The sequence below is a fragment of the Cephus cinctus genome, unplaced genomic scaffold, assembly GCF_000341935.2.
Source record: "Cephus cinctus unplaced genomic scaffold, Ccin1 Ccin1_scaffold0690, whole genome shotgun sequence".
NCBI lineage: Eukaryota > Metazoa > Arthropoda > Insecta > Hymenoptera > Cephidae > Cephus > Cephus cinctus.
The window spans coordinates 1,546,352-1,558,704 of record NW_014333313.1 but is presented as its reverse complement, the minus strand read 5'-3'; the positions used below and the strand labels follow the sequence as shown (position 1 = coordinate 1,558,704).

General features: G+C 39.4%; 1 protein-coding gene across 17 annotated transcripts in view; it reads left to right on the top strand.

Moving 5' to 3' along the window:
* Positions 1–12,353, top strand: part of LOC107269920 (glutamate receptor ionotropic, kainate 2) — a 154,331-nt gene that overhangs the window by 129,742 nt on the left and 12,236 nt on the right. For 15 of the 17 annotated variants that reach the window (XM_025087314.1, XM_025087316.1, XM_025087311.1 and 12 more), the window contains 5 exons: positions 2,621–2,762; positions 6,198–6,365; positions 9,562–9,582; positions 10,520–10,672; positions 11,839–12,060. In XM_025087314.1, the coding sequence (XP_024943082.1) occupies positions 2,621–2,762; positions 6,198–6,365; positions 9,562–9,582; positions 10,520–10,672; positions 11,839–12,060 (706 nt within the window). The remainder of the gene's footprint in view (positions 1–2,620; positions 2,763–6,197; positions 6,366–9,561; positions 9,583–10,519; positions 10,673–11,838; positions 12,061–12,353) is intronic. The other 2 variants (XM_025087319.1, XM_025087320.1) reach the window with 1 other exon arrangement.

Genomic DNA, 12,353 nt, shown 5'->3' with positions numbered 1-12,353 from the left:
CCGCCCCTCACAGCGGGGACAACATGTGGATCATGCGTCGCGACAAGATATATTGCATTTTCGTATAAAGTAGATGTGCAATTTGTGGATGGCTGATGACAGTGATAGAGTACTCTGATGAACATCAAACGATATGCCTTCGGACCTGACTACTCCCCGTCAAAGATATTCATTAAGAAATATGCTACTGTAGGTCCAGATACCTACGAGCAGTAATTCGTGATGCTTAGGGGATTATTGAATTGTTGGGATGGTGGTTAGGTCGAAGAACGATATCAAACAGTTCCAGGGTAGTTTTGTAGTTTAATGGCTCATCCTCTTCTTCTACCCGACCGCCCCTTTGGTTTCCATCCATGACCACTCAGGTTACCTATCGTTCTAGACCCTTCTCTAGATCAATGAGCGTCAGCTTCCAATTGGCTATTAGGTTAATGCGAGGATACCGGTTGAATTTTGAGAAACTTCAGTTCTCCAATCGTCAAATATATCAACGCCATTATATTGGACAGGCCCTGTTCCGTGGGTTATAAGTTACAACCAAAAAACTTTTATTTCTCTTAAAATATTAAATCTTGCACAGATATGGCTTATGCTAGTTTCTTCATAAAATATATATCGTCAGAAAGCTAAGGGGTTGATCTGTGAGTAAGTAGATAGATAGTCGCTTTTCAAACTCACCGAAATCTATACAGACGTATTTTAATCGTGATTGTGAGCCGAAGCATGAATATTTAAAGCTCAATAAAGTAAAACCGACGAAATAAAATTATATGGAATCTCATAGAAAGTCACGTTACCGACGACCGTGGGGTCGAGCGAAAGTCTGCGGTTAAATCGAATAGGATCAAATCGAGAATCAAGTGTCGTTTTCTGGAAAATCTAAGGTATCGCAGAAGTCGAGTGCGAGCTACAGGATAGAACTGTCGTAACCAAAGATATCTCTTAGCAACGTCATACCATTTGGCGAATTGCAGAGAGCACGGTACACAATCAGAAGGTAACATCGGGTAGAAAGGTGGAAAGTATTGGCAGTTGAAGAAATGGAACTGGAAGTAAGGTCCTATCAATCGAAATACAGGGACAAGGGGATTGTGGAAAACAGAAACGATTTACTGTACGTGTCGTGGAGGACTGTGGCGATATTGTCTCAAGGATCTGAGCTCGTCTACCAGAATGACGACGTCGTACTTGTCGCCGTTGTCTCTGTTTTCTATTTTTTTTTTGTTTCCCCACGTCGACAGAGAAAAAGAATGCCCAAGGAGATCCTACTCCCTTGGCACCTTCCAATTCTTGAAGCTGTCTTGTCTACCTCGGTGGTGGCAGAGCATTCGCAAATATTAAACAGGTAATTTCCTCTGTTGTCCGTGCGGTCCGCAAGCGGCGCTGCGAACGTCTCCCGTCATTTATTTTCCTTTTCTTCGTGAGACCATCCCTTCTACCCACCATCTTGATCTACCCTGGCCACAAAAATCCCGCGAGAAATACCTATCTTCATTCTCCTCAGTTTTTCTTCGGATTAAAATTCCTCCAGGCTTTTCCTCGAACCGCTATGACGGGGTCCCGCCCTAACAAGTCCTTCTGTCAACAACTGAATAACGAGCGACCTCCAAGAGAACCGCGCGCCACGTGCTCAGCCGATTTTCCCGTAGATGGGGAATGGAGTTATGTACGACCCTGTCGACCCGGAAGACTCCCTAAAGGATTCGCGATAGCGCGTCGTAGAACGTAAATAATCATCGCTGACGGGTATGGTGGGATGAGAGATAAAAGAGAATCCAGCCATGACGCGGTTAACTATACTGCTGCTACTTCTACTTTTGACGTTATTTTACCTCGTCTTTTTTTTTACACAGCCTCTTCCTGCTAGTACCAGATTTTCCCATTAAACGAGTCTCCGCCAGTCAAGTTTATCAACTTCTAGTTTCGTCAAGGTCTAATGTGCTTTTCGCAAGACGCAAGTTGCCAGGTCAAGGTGACGTCTAAGCTGATTCGCTGAATCCTACCTTAACGATCAGATCAGTTGTAAATGGTCAAATCAACATATGCACATAGCGAGTAACTTTTTCGTTCATAAATGTATGAGAAGCACGTACATGCGTATTGATTTCTCCGAAATTTGTCATATCGTCGAATATTCTATTAGAGTGCGTGAGAACTTTTGGAACCTTTTCAAATTATTATAACGTGTCAGCCGACGTGAAGATTCTTATGTCGCAGTGGAAGCTTAGCTGCGTAAAAGGCTCAAATGTAAATTATGTATGTCGCATGGAACATTCGACCAAGCTGAAACATTCACGAGCTGCATAAGAAGGTTCGCATTATCGTGCAAGTTGGATGATGGCAGAAGGACGAGATCCGAGGGTATATCATGAAATTTTAACGAGTAGTATGCCGAGGAAGCTATCCTATTGATCTTGGGAATTGAGCGTTGCGACTCTTTGGCCATGTTTACGAATATCCTAGTAGTATAGCAAGGGAGGCTCTGGATACATGTTCCTGCACCTAAATTGATCGAAACATCGACAACTTTCGAAGGGTCGTGTCCGTGCTAAATTGACCTCGCCGAACCCCGCGATTTCCTGGAGTGACGTCATCGTATATATGACAATTTTTATTGCAGACCGTTGCTTAAGCAGATCAAGAATTCAGCCGAATCTCATATTGTTCTGGACTGCTCGACCGACCGCATTTACGACGTATTGAAGCAGGCGCAACAAATTGGAATGATGAGTGATTATCACAGCTATCTTATCACTTCATTGGTAAGTCCTAATTAAATGTAAACATAATTAAGAATAGCTTGCTCAAGCCACGTGACCGCTGCTTCACGTTTACTTGAATTTACAGCTGGTCCAAGCAGGGCGAAATAATTTTCTCGATTTGTCAATTCCAACGAGAAGATTCTCAAGCTTCTGTACTTTCTCCTTACAACCCTCCTGAACTTTCACGTCTTTGGAATTTGGCCAGAAACGATATAACGTGGTTCGTCTCTCGTTTTACAGCACCGGAAACGATTGATCGTCGTTACGGTGTAAAAGGCTCGATCGTGATCTTGATTTACAGTGGGGCGCGAAGGGGGCACCGAGTGTACCACACAAAAGGAGAAATTGGACAGGTCGATCGAAAGGATAGGAGGCCAGTGCGCACACGCACGTACATACGTGGGCACTGTGCCGAGCGAAGCTTCTACATTGTTTTATTTCGTTACTTTTTCTTTGCTACGTACATTTTTTCAATCCCTTTCTTGATGGACTTCCTTTTGACGAAAAATAATTTTCTTTCTATCGCTCCATATTGGACCTATGCCCAGATACTGTTGTTAGCGTTTTGTCGCTCAAACGAAATTTTTTGCGAACTTTCAGTAGGGCTTCTGAGGTGTTTTCAGCGGGACTGCTATTACGTGCGATTTCTGTACCTGTAACTTTTCTATAAAGACGTATTTAACGATTTACAGTAAATGCGATTTTAGGTCCAAAATAATGAAAGTCAGTGGGACCGTGCATAATGCTCTCGGGAAAGTAACTTTGCATCCTAAAGTCTCGCGACAATAAAAGAGTATCAGAGACACGGTACGTTGATTCCGAGTAGCCATTGCTTTGATCGTGAATTCGCTGAGGAACTTTTGATATCATACTGTATCGTTGAGCAAACAAATAAAATCCTCTTCTGCACGTAATTCGGAAATCGAAGAAGAAGTAATTGATAATGAACGAAAAATGATCCAATTGCGCAATATTCATTGAATCTTAAATCAGTTGAAGGCAACAAGACAAATTCTCAATATTACGAGTAACGAATCGATACTTAAGCTAATGTCAAAGAAAAGCCATTATTCCAAGTTACCTTTTCGTTGCATCAATTTTCTGACTTTCACTGCCATGACACGCGTATGTTCATTTAGTAGTAGTAAATGTTCTTTATTGGCCTTCCGTTATGTGCTGGTATTTACAGAGATTTCGTGAGGGTGTGTGAGCAATTGTCGGAAGGCCAATTGGCCATTGACCGAGGTCCTTCAGCCCATATGTTCGTTTATTTAAGTTGGCTAAGTCAAAAATTGTAGTCGTCGCTAAAATTTCTGCTTGATTTTACTTAACGATCACAATTATACACGAAAGTGCATGGGTAAGGCAACGTCGAAGCTAAATTCTATACAGGACGATATGTAAATCTCGTCTCCTTGTCTAAAAAATATATTTTCACCGTTCTCCTCGCAATAAGAATAATCGTAACGTAATGAGCTATTTAGAATTTCAGTAGCGTGTCAGACGTGCGGAAACGATATGGATGAAAAACAATAAAAATAAATAGGACTTTAAAGGGACATGCTTACCGCAAAATTTATCACGCCCTTTACTAGATTTCAATTTAGATCTATTAAAATGTAAATTAGCATTGGAATTTGTGGTACAAGCGTTTCCCTTTCTTCCCAGCAATTCCCCATTCAATTTCGAGCGTTTCGCCGCCACGAAGCGACGCCCGGTTCAAGATTCGCTATGGAAAGGAACCGTATTTACCAAAGAACTTCCAGGAGTACATTCCTTTTTCATCTCGTTATCTCGTCACGTTCGGACGTGAACTATAGCGTTGGCCACGTTGATTCTAATGAAACGTCGAGGGAAACGGATTGCTCGGAAATCACGATGTGATACATCGCACGACTAATAGCTCCAAATCGGCCTGTTTACTTTTATGTATTTCGTAACGTCATCCGACGAAAAAGGATCGGTAGTCATCCATCAACATTACCTACGTAGCAAGAGCCATGCATTCGTCCAGAGCAGAGAGTACGAGTGAAATTTTGGACGAACGAACACGTCTCATTAAATTCTTCTTATTGGGTTCAGACCCGTCCTATTAATCTGATTTAAGCTCGGAATTCTACCTCATTCGCAGTTTCTCTACTCATTCCCGTAAGATCTATCTTTCCCATCTTTCCTTAATACCAAGATATACTGCTGTCGCTTTGCTGACGCTAATTAAGCTGATCAAACTCTCAAGAAGTGTACCTTTGGCGGTTACCATTATTGCAGAGAAATGTGCGCGATCCTCATACAGCTTCTTTCTTGACGTTGTGAATTCAAATAAAAAAGACCTCAAAGGCAGTAAAATCATACAGGCCAATTGTATTAAGGAGTTAAATGAAATTGAATGAAGGAACGAAGCTGGGAGTTCTAATGTAAGCGATATGACGTCAGTCATCAAATTCAATTCGCAAGCGTCCTGATGTTTCTTTAATTGCTTAGCCAGCCTCGTAAGGCCAGGCCGCCGCCTCCGAAATACTACGTAGGATATTGTATGTCGATCAGCGCCATAATACGAGGATAACTTTTTGCGAATGTGAAATATTGTGCTCCTGACAAGAAAAAGAATGCAGGATCCCTCTGTATTTTCCAAATGATATCTCACGCCTCATATTCTACCCAGTCAAACAAAAATACAATCTGCAGGAGACAAATGATTGATCACCTACGGACGAACGACGAATGTACATTTCGTTGCAATTTCGCAGCTCCACTTCCTGCCTGCTGAGCTTTCTCTACCATTGCGTCATCCACCCCTTTTTTTTTCATTTCCGAGTAATGACAAGATTGTCGATTTCGCACGGTCCCTCAAGATTAGAAAACAATCAATAACTAGAACGTATTGTCATTCTCGAAAATAGGTACACGCGTTTCTTTAAACTGCTAGATATATCAACGTTTATATTATAGACGTAACAATTTTTCTTTATCGATCGAACCATATAAGTCGGGCTATTAAATTACAAGGTAGCCATGACTCTGTTTCGTACTCCTTCGCAGAAGGTTAGGTTAGATACGATCGCATGATATGAAATAGCCGTAAAGTACACGTAGTTCGTAGAGTTCCTTGTCGCAATATTCGTGGAGAAGCGGAGAATTAACGAGGTCGAGCTGAATAAGAGACAGAAATGATTTTCACAGTCGTGAAATGTCGACTGTCTCGCTTTGAGCTACTTTCGACTATGCTCGAGGCATTACGTATATAGACGTGACGTGGAATTTTCCTTTAGAGTGAAGTCAAAGGTGAAAATACCGTGGCACGGCGGCAGATTTGAAATCGAATATAACTCGTTGACCGAAAACTCAAAAAGTCCTTGGAATGTATTCAACTTGACGTAGCATGTAACAGCCTTATCCGTAATAGATATTCATAAAGTCTACGAAATTTCTTTCCAGGACCTACATAGCGTTGACCTGGAAGAATTCAAGTACGGCGGGACCAATATCACCGCCTTCCGATTGGTCGACTCCGAGAAGCCGGAGATTCAAACGGTCGTCCGTGATTGGATCTACGGGGAGCAACGTTACGGCCGCAAGCTCGACATGGGTCAAAGCACCAACAAGGTAATACCGATCTTTTTATCAGTCTTCAGAAGTGCAGAGACCGGAAGTGGTACAATCTATCTTTCAATTCGCCTTGATTCAACCCTCTTTGTTTTATCCTTGTTTCTCTTTTCTATTATCATAATTTACTTTCATGCGCACTATTTAACCTCTTGAGCTTCTCTTTATCTTTTCTCTCTATTGTACTTTCTTCCCTTATCAAAATCCTCGGCAAAGGATTCTCGGAATATTCTTTTCGTCATCGGAGAAATGAAAAAAATCGAAAGCTCAAGTAATCAATGATTCTCAGATACGAATACGTGATTCGAGTTAATACGCTTGGCTGAACCATAGGAATTATTTTTTTTACTCGAATGAACAGTCATACGGGACGATAAGAGAACAGTTAATTTGCTGTAAATTAATTGAGCGCGACGTACTTGCTCGTTGAATTTGATAAGTGAATAGTAACATCTATACAGGAAGATAGAATATATTGATTGACGTTACTCGCAATCTACGTGGCGACATTCATATGTGGATACTCACGTATGCTTATTTATAGATACAGATATATCGAAGGTTTTGCACCTGCAAGCATTTACGCTCTAATTTAAGATTGTCTATGACGTGAAATTACTTATGCAGTTTACACTCCTCTCTGTTGCCTGTAGTAAGTGCATACTAACGAATATACGGTAAAATCGAGAGATACGCATGTATATAGAGGTTTGCCGGTAAATTTAACCCCAATATATGTCAGGTGCACTTTCGTTAGTGAGGAAATTTTAATGGTCCTTTGGATTTCGGAAAACCGTAATATCACTTGCGTTATAATTCCAATTTAGGCTTCACTATTATTTATCATGGTCAGCATATGGTTGGGATTGTCAACATGGCGAATATATTTAATATAAGTTCGTTCGGGACTTAAGGGTAGTTTTTACCGATGTGGATATATCTACGTAATTTTTCAAGTAGGAAATCTTTTGTCTTGTCTTATTTTTATTTATTTTTTTTTCCAAATGTCATCGCAAGGATCTTCTCTCGGAATTCTTTTACGAAAATAGAAGAGTCTCTTCCGTTTCTCTCTTTCCCCTTACTTCCGGTCCCATTCTCGCTCTGGCCAGCGTCGCCGTCGTCGTCGAGTTTTACTTAAATTTCATCCGAGCTCTTGAATAGAAACGAAAAAAAAAATCTTGATCCTCCAAGACAAATGACTTCCGCTCTGGTTTTATGTATCGCGGAAACCGAATGTAGATACAAGTAGGAGAAGCAAAGGAAAATAAATGAAGTTACGCGTAGATCTTGATGAGATTTTTCTCAAAAATAGGATAAGGATTGGTTGAGTATCTGCTCGCTGGAGGTGAACTTTGTTCGTGAAATTATCGATCAAAGTTTGCGTCTCTAATAATACGTGCAGAATTTAGAATGGCTGACTGCACGTGAATCCAATTAGGTTGCTTGGATTTAATAATGCAACAATCCAGACTTATATTTCGATCGATAACGTCGATTATGATTTTATAAACTTTTTTTTTTTTTACTTCGACATTTCTCTACCTTCGTGATGGAGAACGTTCAAGGATCTAGGTATATCTTGCGTCGATCATCCATCATCGTCGGAATCATTTTTGCTCTTTGAACTGATGTAAATATTACTAGGCCGCATCTGGTCTCGAAATTGATGAGAAGAAAGTTGAGAAATAGTGCTGGATGTTTGGTCGCTCAAGTAAAGCAAGATCGACCATGCAACATCTGCTTCGCCGTGCTTTTCTCTTAGGGCGAAGCAAATTGCCAGTCAGCTGCAATAGTGATTGCCGGCTGGCTAGGAAAAGTTCGTCAAAGTTTTGCCACGAGTCCACGGCGACGTGTGCCGAGCAAGGCCGAACGTGCCCGGTTTGATTCCCCAGTACGTACTTCCAACGCGCTCCGAATTTTCGTAAATGACCTTTAACTTACGAGAAAAGTGTGAAGCTGCACGCTTTACAGTTTCATGGAAAATTAGATCTAGATTGATGATAGCGCTGGGGTGCCATAATAATAAAATATTAAATTTCTTTCGCCCACGATCTGTTACAAGTTTCGTATAAGTTAGTAAATCTAGGATTCTTGTATTTTAAACATTTCTTACGCTCCTCGCAGTCTTTTTTCTTCTCTTTTATTTGTCTTCCTGTCTTCGCGTCGAACCGTTTGGTCGTTGAGATTTTCATGATAAGACGTGAAAAACGCGTGTGTCCGCCACGAAGACTTTTTACTAGGGAATCACGGTTCATCCGTAAAAATATATTTTCAAGTCCCTGTTATGCCTTTTTACATGAAGTGCCTCAGTTTCGCGTTATAAAATAATACGATTTTTTTTCATAAAAAATTATGAAATAATTTTTATTATATGTTTGAATTAAAATATATATGGACATTCAAATGCCCCACACGTTTCGTACTACCCCAATAGTTCTTGGCTACAGAGAATTTTCAAAAAAAAAATGCCTGACGCTTACCTGGGTAGAAAAGCAGGAAGTTAATCAAGCTTAATAAGACGTAATTTACTTTCTTGACTCGAACAGGAAAATGAGATTTCTTGCAACTCTTGCAAATGTATGCACTACTCCATTTAATTGTAATGCAATTACATCCTTCTATTCCAATGTCAAGTTTTATTTAGCAATGTCTTTTAACATTGTATACCTACCGTTGCTGGATTCAAAAACAAAACTAACTTTAAAATCCTTACGCGTTAGCATTATGGCTCGAATATCACTAGCATTGCTTTCTAAGTAATAGTTTCTCGATAAGACATGCGGTTTATATAAGACGTCCCTCTAAGTGCACGTAAACGATGGGAGCTGCGCTTCGAAATGGCTGCAATTCCATTTGAAACGTACTCCGAGATATGTTCAGTGCTTCTTCAATTTGTCGAACGAAAGTATCGGTTACCGAGTAATGCATGCGGATACCTTTGAAATCCTAAGAAGTTTCAACTGGCGACTCTCACCGAGTACACGATCAATTCTTTATTTGTTATGAATTGAAGTTCCGGCATTCTCGATGCCTTTTATAAAAAATACTGAAAAATAATGAAAATTTCATCATCCCGTGGAATCATGTTTACAATTTACTCATATGATTTTGTTACGATAAAATATTATTATCATATCGCATAGCAAGTATGTAATAATTAATGGTTTTTTTTTCTTACATGCTTTCTTGAAATTAGGACAATCTCACGTTCATAAAGGTAAGACATTAATATTCATAATACAATTCATAAGAATCCTGTGGCTATATGCATGACCTAAATATACGCGTGTTAATTATTAATTAACGTTTTCATTTATCAAGGATTGAGCACACGTGGTACATTCAATCAACGGGTTAAATCTTGCTCGCTGCATGCAGTTACTCGCTATCGGACAAAAACGAGCGATGCATGAAGAATCTATGCAAATGAGCGATAACCGGTGCAACGTATGCAACGGCCTTTACAGTGCAAATTTATCTCAATAACTATAGGTTTCCTTCGTTCGCATTCACGTCCTGCCGTTCGATACCGCAGCTATACATTTGCGCAAATTACTCGAAAGAGCAGAAATTACGAGATCCCTTATTGCATATGTACAAAACTACCGAACGGATATTTTTACTTTTTTTACTTTTATATTCATTTTCGGTCGTTAAAATGGAATCACGTACTAAGCATAGGAGACCGGTACAGAAGATTACATTTGAAATAAATTTTCATTGGTCCATCGGGTAGATTCGCAATTGATGCATCACGATAATTTTTTTAAATAATTAGCAGTAGTCGGAAATTATACAATTTGGATTATGTTAATATCTGATTAAATTATTTAATTTTAATTATTCATAGGCGGGCTGAACATCGAAAAGAATTGTGTATTATTGAAAAGCTGTTATTAACGTAATGTATTTTGATTCGTCACATAGATATTTTAACTAGACTATTTTTTTAAATAAATATATGTATGTGTCGTACTATATATGTGAATTTGTCAAAATTTGCACTTTCTTTCCGAATATCTTTTTAACACATTGAAAATAGCACTTGCAAAGCTTTACTATCATGGCTGTTATCGTTTCTGATCGGTAGTTTATGGAATGGTATACAATTTTAACAGAGAATAAATATTCATCAAAAGTTTTCGCTTTTTCAGACCGAAACCGCTCTCATGTACGACGCAGTGCATCTCTTTGTCAAAGCACTGCACGATCTGGACAAATCCCAATTAATTGACATAAAACCATTGTCATGCGAGTCCGTCGATACATGGCCCCATGGATACTCCCTTATAAATTACATGAAAATCGTAAGTACTCTATAGTTTCAGCTTTCCACAATTTTCATCATACGGTTTTGGCATTTCATTAATGAACTCGAGGATCGGATTTGCAAATTCTGTCAGTGGACGTTATCAACCATTATAACATTATGATACCATAGTTTGTTCGTGAAAATTAATTACTTCGAATTACAGGATCGACCATCCACCGAACAAAATAACAAGCTGCATAACGATATGCTTAATCCCGTATGTGGGCTTATTAATGGCCCGAACGAGTAGCTTTATGCGCTTTCTGGTCATCTTTCACGTGTAGCGTTGTATCGCTTTGCACGTGTAATTATTTTCATAAAAGGACAAATAAAAATTGCAAAAAATATTTCAACTATTTGTCATAACGTGCATCCATACGGATACGCTTTATAAGTCTCAGAAACTATATCATAACAAATTTTGGATATCGCATTAAAAACAACTAATTATTCAATAAATTTCCAGATGAATAATTGATTTGATCGATACTACACCTTAAGGCCGGATATAAATGCATAGCGTATTGATGGAATATCCGCTACTGGCGTTTCAATGGAAATATCGGGCATTGCATTAGCTTGAATCTACTGTAGAACACTTTCCCAAATATAATTTACCCATAAATCCTACTCTATGTGTATATAAGCAATATGCAAAATAGTATAAAATTCAATTAACCGATTTAATTCAAATACACTATAATTTCACATACCTATAGAAACCGGTAGGTCACGTTAACATTGTCGAGCACACATCGTAACATTTAAAGGTTCGTTTCCATGAAACATTTTTTAAAAAAATCTGAAGTACACGTCGTCCTAGTAAAAGTTCATCGAGAGCAGCCGTGCTTTTGAAATTTATAGAGCTTCATTTACGTCCAAAGTTGAAATGCGTTGGTGCACCTGCTCGCAAATTCCTTGCCGCTAATTTATTACCAACACGAAGCTGTAATATATTATCTGTAGATAGATATATATACGTAACGAGCTACGATATAGATGAACGTAATTCAAAATATTTTTTTTTTACTCTTTTCTATCTTTACTGATCCGTTCACTTTGACTTTGTCTTACGTAATTTCAAAGAGTCTCGTAATACCTTAATTGCCCGTGTCTCGTACACATTTCCTTAACGACGTTTCTTTCCGACTGTGTTCACAGGCTGAGATGCGTGGACTCACCGGGGTCATAAAGTTCGATCATCAAGGCTTTCGCTCAGACTTCGTACTCGACATCATCGAGTTAAACAGCAAGGAGGGACTTAAGAAAATTGGCACGTGGAACAGCACGAACGGCGTCAATTTCACGAGGACCTATGGCGACGCTTATACACAAATAGTGGAAAGTCTTCAGAACAAGACGTTTATCGTGACTACGATACTTGTAAGAACTTTAATATTCAAATGCAACTTTTCATAAACTTCGATAGCTCGTGTCTCTACAGTGACAGGAATTAGCCTGCGTTCACGTCACTACCGGTACACGTACCTAAGACTTAATTGAAGTTTTCACGACGCTCCTTTACATTACTTATTCTCACGCTAATTGTGGCGACAAGTAATGTACTTACGTATGAACTCCTAGAACTTTACGAATAAAGCGAAAACTTCGGTAGCTGTACTCTCGGCGTCTCATAAAAAGTTTCTCTCCATAATGTCCCCCCCCCCCCCCCCCCC